Source organism: Eubalaena glacialis, chromosome 4, assembly GCF_028564815.1.
Source record: "Eubalaena glacialis isolate mEubGla1 chromosome 4, mEubGla1.1.hap2.+ XY, whole genome shotgun sequence".
Taxonomy (NCBI): Eukaryota; Metazoa; Chordata; class Mammalia; order Artiodactyla; family Balaenidae; genus Eubalaena; species Eubalaena glacialis.
The window spans coordinates 16621541-16638563 of record NC_083719.1 but is presented as its reverse complement, the minus strand read 5'-3'; the positions used below and the strand labels follow the sequence as shown (position 1 = coordinate 16638563).

The window sequence follows — 17023 nt, the reverse complement described above, 5'->3', positions numbered from 1 at the left end:
CTCCCTCTTGCATCTCCCTCCCTCCCACCCTCCCTATCCCACCCCTCTAGGTGGTCACAAAGCACCAAGCTGATCTCCCTGTGCTATGCAGCTGCTTCCCACTAGCTATCTCTTTTACATTTGGTAGTGTATATATGTCAGTGGTACTCTCTCACTTTGTCCCAGCTTACCCTTCCCCCTCCCTGTGTCCTCAAGTCCATTCTCTACGTCTGCGTGTTTATTCCTGTCCTGCCCCTAGGTTCATCAGAGCCTTTTTTTTTTTTTTTTTTTTTAGATTACATATGTATGTGTTAGCATTTGGTATTTGTTTTTCTCTTTCTGACTTTCTTCACCCTGTATGACAGACTCTAGGTCCATCCACCTCACTGCAAATAATTCAATTTCATTTCTTTTTATGGCTGAGTAATATTCCATTATATATATATGTGCCACATCTTCTTTATCCATTCATCTGTTGATGGATACTTAGGTTGCTTTCATGTCCTGGCTATTGTAAATAGTGATGCAATGAACATTGTGGTACATGTCTCTTTTTGAATTATGGGTTTCTCAGGGTATATGCCCAGTAGTGGGATTGCTGGGTCATATGCTAGTTCTTTATTTAGTTTTTTAAGGAACCTCCATACTGTTCTCCATAGTGGTTGTATCAATTTACATTCCCACCAACAGTGCAGGAGGGTTCCCTTTTCACCACACCCTTTCCAGCATTTATTGTTACTAGCTTTTTGATAATGGCCATTCGTTGCTGATGCGGGCTTTCTCTAGTTGTGGCGAGCGGGGAGTACTCTTCATTGAAGTGGGTGGGCTTCTCATTGCGGTGGCTCCCCTTGCTGTGGAGCATGGGCTCTAGGGCGCGTGGGCTTCAGTAGTTGTGGCACGCGGACTCAGTAGTTGCGGCTCATGGGCTCAGTAGTTGTGACTCACGAGCTTAGTTGCTCTGCGACATGTGGGATCTTCCCAGACCAGGGATCGAACCCCTGTCCCCTGCATTGACAGGCGGGTTCTTAACCACTGTGCCACCAGGGAAATCCCTATATTTTATCTTTTAAAAAATATCTTCTAAGAGTTCAGAGACTTTAACATAAACCTTGAAAATTTTCACTTTACTGTGGCTAGAAACCAAAACGCTATGTGAACAAGGTTATATATTTTCAATGTTTGCAAGGGTCAGAAATGTGCAAAAAGTGAGTAGTTGAGGTTATGTGACCAAAAAGGTTTCATATGAAGGATAACTGTTCAGATCTCTTGGGAGAAACCATTCTTCAAGTATGTGTTTGCAATTTAAGAAAATACTGAGGTCGTTCTTAGCTAGAAATATAGCAGTAGTATTCATGGAAATATTTAACTGAACTTTGATGCTATAAGTTATAGCAAGATATTAAGTGTGAACCATATGCAGTTTAAAAGCATTTGCTAATATATAAATGATAAAAAGAGGCTTATAATTATCTTACCGTTATTTATCTTTCTTGTTGAAATCCTCTGCTGAAATATTACTCTTATAATGTCTATTCAAAGAATATTCGATCATTTTAATTTAATAAGTGAAATTTTTTAGTGTTTCTCAATTAATTAAAAATTAGGGCCTACGTATTGATTAAATCTATTACTGTTATTTAAATGTTGAGTTAAAATTTCATAAATTTTCAAGAAAGAAAATATTCTACCACAAGTTTTTTTAAAATTCTAAATGTAAACAATTAATCTAAAAAATATTTATTTTTCCATATTATAAAATTAATGCTTCTGTGACAAATAAGTGCCTCTTTTGTGGAATTTTTAATAAATAATTTGAATGTCAATTTGTCCTACAATTTTTTTTTCTAATTTTAATGTTGAAATAGAATGACAAGCTATTAATTAAAAAAAAAAAAAATCCCTACAAGTATGGAAGGCAACAGTGATTTACTGGTAGTTTCTTTTTCCAGTTCTATGTAGGTAGTAAAGTGTGGATTTAGTAGAATGACCGCAAGGGTTATTGTTTTTCTTTTAATAAGTATTGCTTATTAATCTTTCTTACATCAATAATTGGATCTTAGGCAGATCATAATAAAAATATCCATATTAATACCAAGTGGAGAAAAACTGCAGACCAATAGATGATTGTAGCAACACATGGGACACTGTGGAGAGAAGAAAAGTCATAATCAAACTAAATATTAAATTATAGATAGGCAGTTTTCAGAGAACACCATGTGAAGTTGGAGTATAATTTCATGTTAAATTATTCCATCTTTATTTACAGCTGCACTCCAATTCTGACAAAGGTGATGGGTCTGTGAAGTACATCCTTACCGGAGAAGGTGCTGGGACTATATTTATCATTGATGATACCACGGGTGACATCCACTCAACAAAAAGCCTAGACAGAGAGCAGAAAACCCACTATGTGCTTCATGCTCAGGCTATTGACAGACGAACAAACAAGCCCCTTGAACCTGAATCTGAGTTTATCATCAAAGTGCAAGACATCAATGACAATGCTCCAAAGTTCACAGATGGACCATATATCGTAACTGTGCCTGAAATGTCAGATATGGGTAAGAGAAATCATTTTTATATTTTGGCAGTTAATATATTTTTGATGATCTAAAAATCATCTTTTGAAGACCAGTTTTTAAATTTTTGGGAGGGAGTGAAGAAATCTGAAGAAGTTCCAAAATATTTTCATAATACGGCCTAAAGTGTTAAAGAATATTTGGCCTAACTATTCTAATATTTATTAAAACAAATTTCTGAATCTGTAAGTTTTAGAAACAGCTTGATCTCAAGGAAAAACAACCATACATGAGAAAACACTTGCAATTCTTGCTTAACTGGCATAATTCTTTGACCATACCAACACATTCAGTGACAATTTGTATAGATACAGATAATATAATGTTGGAAATCTATTGCTATGTCTTTTATGCTTGCAGGTGATGATCAAATTATACTAGTATTAATAGTACAAGCAATAGCTACATTAATCAATAAACTTTGCAGATACTGCTAAGCATTTACATCCCTTATTTATTTTAAAATATATGACAACCCTGTGAAGTATTTTGAATACCGCTTTAAAGCTGTGCAAAATGGTGTACAGTATGTAAGTAACTTTCCCAAATTCTTTCCCAAATTGCTAGAAGAAATTGACTCTAGGCTCTCCTGAATGCAGAGCCTACACTGCGTTTGATAAATCGTGATTGAGGTCTCCAGTCTTCTGATCATCTGGGGCTCTCCCACCACTCACAGATTTCCATGGTTTAGCTATTTTATTTTATTTTTATCTCAGATGATAAATTTCCTAAATATAATTAAAATAAAGTTCAGCTGTGATAATAATATTTTTATTACCTCTGTGAGGCTCTCAGTTTGGATTTAGAACGTATATTTTGAATAAAGGTTTTACATATTTAAGTTTCCTGTATATGTATGGGTTTTAAATTAAGTATTATAGTCACGAATCCAGTCACTCTGTGTAATTGGATATATATATATGGTTTTTTTAATTTGAAAATTTTTCCAGTTTTATTGAGATATAATTGACATACAGCACTGTATGAGTTTAAGGTGAACAGCATGACGGCTTAACTTACATATATTGTGAAATGATTACCACAATATGTTTTGTTAGCATCCTTTGTCTCATATACATAAGGTTTTTTAATTCAAGATTGCAGTTTATTTTTTTTTCCCCAGATCCACTCATCTTAGTTCTCCTGAGATTGGCAGATAGCTTCTGAATCCGTTGGGGAAGCAGGTTAGAAAGAGAGACTAAGTTCTCCTCCTTAACCAGTATCTCAGGGGAGAAAGCCATTGCTAATCTGGCTCCCCAGGGACCAGAGTAGAATGCAGGGTCCAGACTCAGAGAGCCTGTGGAAAGGCCCAGAAGACACTCATGCTCGTTGGTCTCTTAGGAAAGGTAAACAGCGCAACACCATTTTTCCTGGCAGGTGAGAGTTTGTGTGAAAACTCCAGAGCAGACTTCCTCCTAGCACCTTGTCAAGGGACTGACAGCCCATCTGCCAGTTCTCTTCTCCTATGAAAGCGAAGCGCTCTATGACTCCGCCACTTGTGAGAATGCCAGTGGTAAGGTACTGCCAGGGGCCAAGTAAGAACCCCGGGGAGCGCAAAGGAAACGACGGTCACCAGGGCAGGCAAAGCACCATAGAGAGAAAAACAGGCACAGCAGTCATTACCAAGAAAGAGTATTGAACGGTAGATAATCAGAGCACTAGTGTTTTAAGGACACTGCAGAGAGATTTCTGTAACTCAAAGCCGTGTTTTCTATAAACAAGTAAACAACAACAAAAAATCAATGTATGCATTGAGGCATGAAGGGTCACTGATAAGACCCAAATTATTTTTCTGGAACTTAAGAACATCCCAGACTGGAAGAAGGAGCTAAGAATCAGAGGGCAAAAATACAAATATATGGCAATTGTGAGAAATAGATGAGACTTAGAGTATATGTTAATTAGACCTAGCATGTGAATAACACATGTTCCCAGAGAGGAGGAAACAGCAGATGAAGTAGAGGAGTTCCTGGAGGTGAGGAATATACAGAATTTACAAGTTTAAGAGACTTTCTGAGTTCCTGGAAAGGGTAATAGAATAAGAATCAAACTTAGGTTTTAGGAACTTTGCCAGGATTCACCTAAGGATACAGAGAAAATTTTTACACACTTTCAGATATGTAAAAATTACCTATTAGGAAAAGATATTTTCACATCATATTTATCACTTGAAATATTGGAAAGTGGTTAACGATTGAATACCATTGTCAACCTACAGAGAAAAGACTGAAACCCCAAATCCTTCATTCAGGCAAAACATGATTCATCTGTTAGCATGAAAGAAATATGTGGAGAAGGATCCAGAAAGTATATCATCCTCCCACCTTACCTAGAAAAATATTTAGGAAAACAGTTGACATTGAAAATAGTTGAAATGAATCAGAACAGAGATTGAAAAGCCAAGGAAAATGACAAGGGGAGGAAAAAAGTTATCAGAAATGTACCCTGAAATATATACGTGTGTGTGAACACAGTGAAAGCTAAGTGGGTACATGTGAAGCCTGTTAAAGAATGCTGGACATTTAGGAATCATGAAGCCTAAAGGAATCATTGCAGCAAAGGCTGGAGGACTTAGAAACAAGCCAAGACATTTCAGTCCTCATCTAGGACTTGGAGAGAAAGGTAGGAAGGGGAGGGAAATACTAGGGAAGCTGACCCTTGAACTACACGGGTGTGAACTGCATGGGTCCACTATAGGAACCTCCTACACAAAGGCCAACCGTAATAGGTTATCTGTGGATTTTTGACTGCACAGGGGGTTGGTACCCCTAACCCCCAAGTTGTTCAAGGGTCAACTGTATTCTTAAGTTCTTTTATGGAGACAAGTATGGTTGAAGGAGAAATATTTAATGCCTGAAAGTAGTGGAGAAAAGGGACAAAGCAGAGTAGGCTTTAGTCTCTTTTGTACCACAGTTCCATGCATGATTTCTGGTGAAAGAGTATGGCAAGCTTTAGGCTGAATATTGGAAATCATATTGTGTGTGTGTGTATGAACTCATTGTGGGAAAACAAATACATAAAAATCATTATAATAGCATCTAATGCACATTGTAATATGAACATATGGAAGGTGATATAAAAGTTAGTGGAGTGAGAAACTCACTTTACATTGTGGGCTTAAGAATGAGTGGTATTTGCACTGCCTCTAATTTTAGAAATCAAACAAACAAACAACAACAACAACAAAAAACTAGTAATGTGGTGCAGGACAGAACAGCAAACCATGGCAGTGGAGACAAATCCAGCCTGCTGTCCGCTTTTATAAACAAAGTTTTACCAGAACAAAGCCATACCCATTCATTTAAATATTGCTTATGGTAGTTGGGCTTTGCAGTAGCAGAGTTGAGTTTGCAACCAACACTATGGCTCACAAAGCCTAAAATGTTTACTATGTTGCCTTTTATAGTAAAAGTTTGCCAACCTCTACTGTAAGGGATTTTAGAGAATGACCCTCTAATGCTTTTGATAGACAGGCACCTGTTGATCCAGGGCAGTTAGTGTTCTGACAGCCCAGCTGACTACATACACATACACAAAAATATGGCATTTGTCACAAACAATAGGATCATGCTTCTTCTTCCCGTTAGGTAAATGCTGTTAGTTATCCAATATTCAGCTTCCCCTTCCCTATTACTAAGAGAACTCAGTTTTGATCAGGGTGACACTGTGCAGAATTAAATATTCACCTCCTACTATACCTTTTTATCTAAGAATGACCATGTGATGTAATTCTAGATGGTAGGATGTTAAGCAGAGGCATTTAGGTGGAACTTCCAGGAAAGATATAGGTTTCTTGCCAAAAAATCACACCTGGCATGCATATTTCACCCATCACCATTTTCCATTCAATTGTTGCCTAAAGCAGATGTGATACAGAAATGTAGCAGCTACTTGCAACCATAAAGATGAAAGCCTGTTGCTTAGTTCAGAAAGATAAAAGGGCCCGGAAGAATGATCCATTACAGAACTGATGCTCCAGCTCTGGTCTGCAAATCCCAAGAGCCTTCTTAAGAAAGTAAACCTCATCTTTTTAAGCTATCGAGTTGGATTTCAGATACATGCAGCTGCACTGAATCTGAATTGATAGTTGGACAAATTCTAGGTTTCAACATGAACCCAATAACCAAAGAATTGAACCTAATACTGAATCCAAAGAGTGGCGAGTAAGGTTCTAGCATCAGAAAAGAAACAGTGATGTCAGTTTCTATTAAGTGGCTTGATTTGGGAATGATACAGAAAATCATCCCTCCTTTCCATTTCTACTATGTAATTGTGATGTTAGATGATTTTGCTATGGCACCAATATTTCTTTCTGCATGTGGTGAAGCTAACAGTTGATTTCAGATATCTAAATCATGTTTCCTATCAACTGTAGAATCAATTGGATCCATAGAAGTTCTGAAGAGTGGATAAAATGACTACAATCAAATAAACATGGGGAAATTACGTTAGCAGGAGATTCTTAGGAAAAATAAACACACGTTAATTATACAAAAAAATCTCAAATTTCACTAGTAATTTAAGAAACCACGAAGGAGGAGATAGCAATGTTCACCTACCAAGTATGCAAATTTCGTAATTCACAAAATTGTTAATGTGCAGAACCGTTAGCAGAAAGGTTGATTTTCGTAGTTTTTTGGAGGGTAATTTGGCAATGTCTATCAAAATTTTTAAAAGAACATATATCTATTGTAGAAAGCTATTTTATAGATATACTGACATGGATATGCAAAGATATAAAAGGAAGGATGCCCATTGTAGTATTGTTCACAATAGTGTAAAATAGAAAATACACTTAAAGTACACTAATAAAGAAGTTCTCAAATGAATGATTCTTCATATACTGATACCCTAGGCAGCCTTAAACTGAATTAATTTAAACTGTGTATGCTGACATTCAAAGATCCAGAGTATTTTAGTGAGAAAAAAGTTTTCAGAAATCCAAGTGGAATAGAATCTACTTTATTTCTAAAAATAAATACGAGTTACAGAATATGCATACTCATACATAAGAAATATCTGAAGGAGACACACACACACAGGTAAAAGTGATTACTTCTACAAAGAGGGTTGCAGGTTTATTTGGTATGAGAGAAGTACATTCTTCTTTATTAAAATAATATATACATGTTATTTATGAAATGATAATGAAAAGTAAAGTGTAGATTTGTGAAAATAGACATTAATAATATTTACCTTTAAAACTATACCAGTTTCCAATACTAATAATAGCTAACAGTAGTGTGATAGGTGACAAGAAAATTTTCGCAACAGAAGGTGACTGATAAGATCATTGTTTTTACCGTATACACATTAATTGAGTTTTGAATCATCCAGTCATTAAAAAAAAACTGTATCCTTTAATTTCTCCAATTCTTTCTGGAAAGAAGGAGAGAGAGAGTGAAGGCATTTAGTGTGCTAAGAAATGTGGTAGCGGCTAGTAATAAAATGGTAAATAAAACAAGGCCCCTAAACTTGAGCAGGCTGCAGACATGTAAACAGAAAATTTCAATATGGCGTTTGATAAGCAAAAAAATAGAGGGCCCATACAGTTTGACTGGGAGCCCTGCTTGCAGACTAGAGAAGACATCCTCTGAATCTTATATAATGTATGGGGCTTTTTCAGTTAGACAAGGAGAAAAAAGTGCATTTTACATAGAGGACACATGATGAAAAACACTCTTCTCTCTTCCCTGTGGGGTTGTATAGTTTAGAGTGAGTGTGTGCGTGTGTGCACGCGTGCCTGCTTGTGTGATTAAGGGGGCATAAGCAGGATCATCATGCAAATGATGGATTCCCTGTAGAGCTTTGCAAAATGTGATATGAGAATACAGAGCGGGCAAGAGAAGGCAGCACCAGGGACCTCTTATGTGTGCACGTTTTTATCAGATGACTGTTTCTTGTATATCCATTGCTAAGAAATGGTCATGGAGCCCTCCAAGTAGTTGCTGGGTGTTACACTGCCAGGGAGAAAAGCATAATGTGGTAGTATATTTCTGTCAGTGACTAATAACAAGCAGACAAAGTCTGTGGCATTCTGGATGTTTTCAAAAAGAAAGATGCAAAATATACTGAAGTGGTTTTTGTTGCATGTTTTAAAATAAGGTTTTTCTTTATCTCTTAGATTTACATACGCCATGTAATTTCAGCTATTATCTAGGGAATCATATCCCCCTAGAAGAGTTTTGCAACCTTTCCACTATTGACATGTGGGACTGGATAATTCTTTGCTGTGGGGGCTATCCTGTGCCTTGTAGGATGTTCAGCAGCATCCCTGGTCTCTCTACTCATTAGATTTCAATAGCATCCCTCCCACCGCTGCCATATCGTGATGTCTTCAGACATTGCCCAAAGATCTCTGGAGGCCAAAATTGCTCTCAGTTGAGAATCACTGCCCTAAGAAACATGCAAAATAAAAGAATGAAAAGATTTCAAAATAGAAACATGAATGGGAGAAAAGATATTTGTTAAATTTCGAGTCACTTCCAAAGAGAATCCCATAGTGTTGAAATGCTCATGCCACATATTTTGTGACCAAAACCAATTCTATCTGCCCAGGTAAGCAATGTTCATGTTTAGGTATTAGTTGCCATATTTAAATGGATAACATTATGAAAACAGTGAGGAAAACCATTGAATAAAGTTAGGATATTTGTGCTCACAGAAAGAAGAGTAACAGTGTGGCTACATGAGAATCATTGTGGTGCTTGTTTAAATCTGCCTGTTTTTGTAGCACTGATTTAGAAAAGGACCATTTGAATTATGATGGGTGTCTAGTAAGCTATTGGCTGTCACATTGCTTTTTTCAAAACTTATCTAAAAATGTGATTGCCTTCAACAAAGTGAACATATGTGGACAGAACGACATTATAATATTCTGGAGGGCAAATGTAACCTGATAGGACTATGAAGAGACTGGTACATATTTCATCAATACACACTTAACGTTTTTTGTTTTCTTTTTTTCTCTGATATGTGGTTTATTATCATTCCAATCTTGATGACTTTACCACCTCTTACCGATTATTCTATAGAAGTACTTCTTTAATTTGATTTTCTGTAATTTTATTAAAAGTCTGTGTTTTTCAAAGAGGGCAGTAACCATGAGATGAAATTATTCCCTTTTTGGAGTCAGTGTTCAGGTGCATGTGTGGCTTTTTGAAAATGAAGATAGAATGAATAAAATCTTATTTGTAAATAGCATTGCCATTCTCAGATGGAAAGGGAACAATTGTCTTAAGACCTTTAGTGGTATTATAATAATATATATTATTATCATAAAAAAGCTAGCAAAGGTTTATTTTTAATTGTGTGTATTGGTAAATCTCTTTTTTAAAAAACAATAATTTTGTCTCTTCTGTTTGTGTGTAAGTATACCCACATTTCTTCAATTCTAGTATTGTTTTTGCCTGGAATCAGAAGTACAAATTTAAATTTGGTTGCATTGCAATCACCTTAAATTTTCAAAAAATTGCTTTATATATGGAAATTGTTTCAAAGAAAACCATGCCAGATCACAGTCTAATTTGCTTGAAAATAAATTTCACATCTTCTTTGTTTTTCACAGAAACATATTTTAAGGAAATATATAAATCTCTACCTATTCTCTTCTATATGTTAATAAAATATACCAATAATTAAACATTATTTAAAAGCATTTTTAAAATTGTAACAGATTTTAGGAATAATGGTTTTTAATTAATTGGAGAGAGAGCAGAATATACTTTATGAAAATTATGAATATATAATTTATGAACTCTAATTTCAGTGGAGTACTAAAACTTAATTTGGCATATCAGGAGAAGATACAAAGTTTTACTCTATGACCCTTAAATTCTGCAAGGTTCTTTGTCTTTGGAGATGTATTAAAACATCCCCAATCTTTTTCATGTTTTCTTTGTTCCCCTCCAACCTCTAAACCCCAGACCTGTTTCCATTTGCAGCTGTGTTCTTTGTTGCAAAGCAACAAGATGAGACACCAGCTGTGCTTATTTTATTGTGCTGCTTGTTGGGGAACTAATTTAATTCTTCCCAGACATCTTGGGAGCTTCACCTGGATATCTTCCAGGATTCTAGTAGCCATTTTATAATTATTACCCTGGGCATAACTTCAGAATGAGATAATTTCAGTAAAGTGAAGCTGACACTGCAATTCTACATGGTAGATTAGAGTGCATATGAAGAATCACATAGAGCAAGTGGTGAATCATACATTGGACAAAATTTTCTAAGATTCATAAGTTTTTTTCTTCTTAACTTCTTTCTCATAACTTTTCTTCTGTATCAGTTAGCTTTCGTTTTGTAACAAACCAAGCCACAATTTACTGGCTCAAAATATCATTCATTGTACATGGACCATCAGAGAGAGAAATTAAGAAAACAATCCTGTTTACAATAGCATCAAAAAGAATAAAATACTTAGGAATAAATTTAACAGAGGAGGTGAAAGATCTGTACACTGAAAACTATAAGACACTGAGGAAAGAAATTGAAGGAGACCAAATAAATGGAAAGATAGTCTGTGTTCATGGATTGGAAGAATATTGTTAAGATGTCCATACTACCTAAGGTAATCTACAGATTTAATACAATCCCTATGAAAATCACAATGGTGTTTTCCACATAAATAGAACAAACAATCCTAAAATTTGTATGGATCCTCAAAAGACCCCAAGAAGCCACAGCAATCATGAGAAAGAATAAAGCTGGAGGCATCACGCTTCCTGATTTCAAACTATATTATAAAGCTGTAGTGATCAAAACAGTACAGTACTGGCATAAAAACAGACACATACATCAATGGATCAGAATAAAGAGCCCAGAAGTACCCATGCATATATTGTTAATGAATTGATGACAAAAGAACTAAGGATATATAGTGAGGAAAGTATAGTCTCTTCGATAAATGGGGTAGGGAAAACTGGATAGCTACATGCAAAAGAATGAATCTGGACCCCTATCTTACACCATACACAAAAATCAACTCAAAATGGATTAAAGACTTGTTGAATGTAACACTTGTAACCGTAGAACTCCTAGAGGAAAACATAGCGGGTAAACTCCTTGACATCAATCTTGGCAACGACTTTTTAAATTTGACACCAAAAGCAGAAATAAACAAGTGGGACTTTAGAAGGTTTTCTACACAGCAAAGGAAACCATCAGCAAAAAGAAAAGACAACTCATGAAATGGGGGAAATACTTCACATTCATCCTTAGGGCAGCATTTCAAGAGAGTGAGAGCAGAAGCTTCAAGGGTTTTTGAAGAGAAGGCTCAGAAGTTCTACTACTCTACTTTTGCTGTATTCTATTACTGTACATCACTTGAAACAATGTTCTGTAAATATTTATTGAATGATAATATGTCAGCCCTTTCCACCTACACTTATGTTTGGAGGAAAGAGTTTGTAAAAGTACAGCCTCTTAATTTTTTGAACGTCATTGTTCGGATATCTGGTAAAAAAAAGTTTTATTGCTTTATGTAGTAATGATTCTTTTTATTTTCTTGTAAATAATTACATTTGTTTTTTCAAGAAGGACCACAAAACCAATTTATTTTCTCACTTTTATTCAATGATTGATATAATCTTCCAGATTTCACTTTATGCTACTTCAGATTCCTTAGTTTCTCCATTTACTTTTTATGAAAGTATACTAGACTTGGAATTCCCCAATAAAACTGATCAATTCATAATAGAAAGTACTTCACTGGAATAGATAAATTATTTCACTATAAGTTGGACCCAATTTACAAAAATTAAATCTCCACGTTATGTTTTTTTTTGTTTTTGGCCACGCCATGGGACTTGCAGGATCTTAGTTCCCTGACCAGGGATTGAACCCAGGCCCTCTGCAGTGAAAGTGCAGAGTCCTAACAACTTGACTGCCAGGGAATTCCCAAATCTTCACGTAATGTTTTAAAAAATATATTCAAAAATGATTTTCATGTGTATGCTCCTCAGTGTAGGAAATGTGAATACAAAGCCAACCAATCAGTTTTGGCAATTCTAGATACAACTTATGTTCAAGTAAATGTAAAAAATATAATGGGTGAAATTTTCATAATGGCTAAAGGAACATTCTGGTGTATAAATTAGCCTTGGAGCTTAATACTTCTCTTCAAGGAGATTATGCCTTTTTAAAAAAAATACAACTAAAAATTTTTACTACAACTGACCTTAGGGCATTCTGGGCTTATTACAGTGGTCCCCAACCTTTTTGGCACCAGGACTGGTTTCGTGAAAGACAATTTTTCCATGGACCGGGGTGGGGGGGCTTGGGGGGTGGGGGGATGGTTCAGATGGTAATGTGAGACACGGTTCAGGCAGTAACGCAAGCAGAAGCAGTTGGGAGCGATGGGGAGCGGCAGATGAAGCTTCATTCTCTCGCCCACCGCTCACCTCCCGCTGTGCGTCCCAGTTCCTAACAGGCAGAGGACCAGTACCTGTCCATGGCCTGGGGGTTGAGGACCCCCAGCTTATATTTTATTGCTCACTACTTTATATTATACATTAATTTGAGCTTGTCTGATATTTTGCTGGTTTGTAGGTCCTTCACATTTTTTTATTATTTTATTTCTGTGTCATATGCACCTAACAAAGTATCACAAATGTAATAGTCAATAAATAAATAGACTCTATATGGAATAAAGACAAAATATACTTTTTATAGAGGTGAAGAGCTATTATACATGTGATTTTTTTCTGTATACTTATCACATAAATGTATAGATATAAAATTTTCTTATTAAAATCATTCTTAATATTTACAAAATTTACTGACGTTTTATATAAATTTATCCTAATTATGGCCACTTTTGTTGTTTTTCTCCCTCTCCTCTCCTTTCCTCTCCTCTTCTTTCCTTTCTTCTTTCTTTCCTTTCTGGAGAAATAGACCAAACCAAAAATCTCATATTAGACACTTGCCATTACTTAATTATCACTGATAATATTAATTAGTCTATGCTATTACCCCTATACTTTAATAAAGGCTCATAAATTGAAATTGCTGTGAAATATTATAAAATGAAAAATATAGGAATTCCCTGGTGGTCCAGTGGTTAGGACTCTGCACTTTTACTGCCGAGGGCCCGGGTTCAGTTCCTGGTCGGGGAACTAAGATCCCACTAGCTATGCCAAAACAAAACGAAACAAAAAAAACCTTGAGGCAGTCTTTCTGTCACTAAGCCTCTCTGAGTCTAGAATCACTGTCCTAAAATGAAGCAGCTATACATTCCCATCATTATATTAAAAAAAAGAAAAGAAAAATATTTTTAAGGGTGAAATCATTGTTAGAGCACATGCTCCTGAAATTTCATTTTAAAAACTCATGTGCAAAAAATTCAACCTTACTTTTTTGGGTAGTTTTTGCCATTTTCTAGGAGTCAGGTATAGAGTGAAGGCATAGCAATCAGGTGTGGGATGAATGTTCTGTGTTCAAGTATACAAAGAAGGCTCAGCATGAGGTATAGGGAAAAGGCCCAGCAAAGAGGACTAGAGTGAATACACAGTGCCCAGCAAACAGGTACAGAGTGAACATACAGGGATCAAGCCTAGAGGAAGTCATCGTGACCACGTGTGGAATGAAGGCACAGTGATTAAGTAAAAACACTGCAGTCAGGTATAGCAAGAAGGTATAATGATGAGGTTTGACAGAAGACAAAGTGATCAGGTAGAGAGAGGTGGCACAGTGGGAAAGAGGAATGTCTGTGCCATCGTATATTCCTGCTGCCATCTACCAGATGTCTTTATTCCCTCTGTTTTTCAGGGCTCAGTCCTTGAGGGTCATAATTGCCCGCCGTCTGTCTTAACTGAGAGTCCTCTTGAGGTCCGTTAAGTTTCTCTCAGCTAAATTTAATTTCCCACCTTAGTAAATGGAAAATATTTTCTTGCTCCCATACACTGGTATGGAGAGAACTCTGTGAAGGTCAGTCTAGATCTTTTATGCTTTCACAAGTTAAATGGCCCCCTTATTATTAAAACATTTTATGGTCTTTATTATGCTGAAGTATGTTCTCTTTATATCTACTTTGTTCAGATTTTTTTAAGATAAGGGAATGTTGAATTTTGTTAAACACTTTTCTGCATCTATTCATGTGACTTTTATTCTTCAAATTGTTAATATGTTGTATCACATTGACTGATTTGCAAATATTAAACCATCCTTGCGTTCTTGGGATAAATCCCACTTGATCATGGTGTATGACCCTTTTAATGTATTGTTGAATTTGGTTTGCTAACATTTTGTTGAGGATTTTTACACCCATGTTCATCAATGATATTGACCTATATTTGTGTGTGGTGGGGGCAGTGCTGTGTGTGGGTGTGTGTGATTTTCCTCTCTGGTTTTGGTATCAGGGTGATGTTGACCTAGTGGAATGAGTTCAGAAGCATATTTTCCTCTTCAATTTTTTGGAATAGTTTGAGAACTATATACATTAATTCTTCTTTAAATGTTTGGTAGAATTCACCTGTGAAGCTATCTGGTCCTGGATTTTTGTTTGTTAGGTGTTTTTTTGATTACTGATTCAATTTTGTTACTAGTGATCGGTCTGTTCATATTTTGTATTTTTTCTTGATTCAGTCTTGGAAGATTGTATATTTCTAGGAATTCATCTGTTTCTTCTAGGTTGTCCAATTTGTTGGCTTATAATTGTTTGTAATAATCTCTTATGATGCTTTATATTTCTGTGGTGTTGGTTGTAACTTCTCTTCCATTTCTGATTTTATTTATTTGAGCATGTTCTTTTTTTTCTTCATGGGTCTGGCTAAAGATTTATCAATTTTCTTTATCTTTTCAAAGAGCCAGCTCTTAGTTTCCTTGAATTTTCTATTGTTTTTCTAGTCTATATTTCATTTGTTTCTGCTCTGATCTGAATATTTCCTTTCTTCTACTAACTTTGGGCTTTGTTTTTCTTCTTTTTCTAGTTCCTTTAGGTGTAAGGTTAGAGTGTTTATTTGAGATTTTTCTTGTTTCCTGAGATAGGTCTTTATCACTACAAACTTCCCTCTTTAAACTGTTTTTGCTGTGTCCCGTAGATTTTAGAACACTGTTTTTCCATTTTAATTTGCCTGGCTGTTTGTGAGGCCCAGCCATGACTTCTGTAGGCATGTTAGTGGGCAGGGCTGGTCCCCAGCTTGGCTGCAGTTGTGATATCCTTCCCACTTGTGGATTGTCACACCAGGGGTATAGGTTTCACTAGACTGCATCTCTGCCCCTCCTATAGTCTCCATGTGGCCTTTTCTTAAATCCTTAGTTGTAGAAATTCTGTTCTGCTGGTCTTCAGGTTGTTCTCAGAGATAGTTGTTCTATATGTGGTTGTAGTTTTAGTGTGTCCATGGGAGAAGGTGAGCTGAGGATTGTCATCCTTTGCTATCTTGTACGGGACTTGGAGTTATCTACTATTAAATTTCAACTAATCAATCCTAATCTGACTTTGCCATTGACTTTCTTCATGGAAGAAAATTAGTATTGAATTTTTGGTAGCACACTGAACAATTGTTGGCAAAGGAACCATACAAGCCATGGTTCCATTTAACTAAGGCCATCACAATGGGATGTTTCCCCAGTCTCACTGATGTGTTCATTAGTGTAAGTCTAACTAAATGATCTCAGTAAATCTTCCACTGCTGTATCACACTGAAGTGCCATGAAATATTGGAAAAATTCTGCTCCTCCTGAAGGGGGCACTGCTTTGGAAGTTTAGCACAGCATGGCATGTATATATGGCAAGGAAGAAGCAAACAGAAAAATAAGAACATGTGATGGCTTTTGTTTTACCCAACTGTTTGTGGTAAGTTGTTATCAGCAACAGAAAGAAACTCAACTAGAAGAATCTAAGTGCACATCAGTAAACAATACGGAATATCATGTAGCTGTGAAAATTATATTTACCAAGATGGCATGGACATTTCCATGCCATGTTCTGTTATTACAGAAAAAGCTGCATAGAGTTCAGTTTAGTATGTACATAACTACAAGACAGACCTTTGAATGAGTGGAGAGAGTTATGAAAAGACATGTAAGACGCTGCTAAGATTGCTTTTCTTAAGGGAAATGGCACAGGAGGTATATTTTTCTTACTAAGATCATGTTTGACTTCTTTAATTTAAAATATTCTGTAAGATAAATACAATTAACAAAAAGAGATTGCTTTGAGTAGGAGTGTTTCTGTATTGTCCTCTCAGCAAAGAGATGTAAGAGCACCAGTCTTGGAATTGCTTTGTAACTAAATTTACACTCTGTGTGATTAAAGCAGCTACTGACAAAGTCACGGAAACCTTGCTAGTTCCAAGCAACATTTCATAAACCTCTTCCACCAGGTTTAATTTTCAGTCTTAAAAACATATATATACATATATATGTGTATATGTGCACACACACGCACATACACAAAATAACACTTATACACATTTTATAATAAAATTATATATAATTATATATATATATATACACATATATACAAT

The 17023-nt window shown here is 35.8% G+C and overlaps 1 protein-coding gene and 1 non-coding gene across 3 annotated transcripts in view; both read left to right on the top strand.

Annotated features, from left to right (window-relative positions):
* CDH18 (cadherin 18) overlaps positions 1-17023 on the top strand; it is a 324131-nt gene that overhangs the window by 71931 nt on the left and 235177 nt on the right. The window contains exon 2 of one of the 2 annotated variants that reach the window (XM_061187670.1): positions 2246-2540. In XM_061187670.1, the coding sequence (XP_061043653.1) occupies positions 2246-2540 (295 nt within the window). Of the gene's footprint in view, positions 1-2245; positions 2541-17023 lie in introns of those variants that run through there. The other variant, XM_061187671.1, reaches the window with a different exon arrangement.
* TRNAK-UUU (transfer RNA lysine (anticodon UUU)) lies at positions 13600-13672 on the top strand. Its single transcript has one exon. It is a non-coding gene; the product is annotated as a tRNA-Lys (tRNA).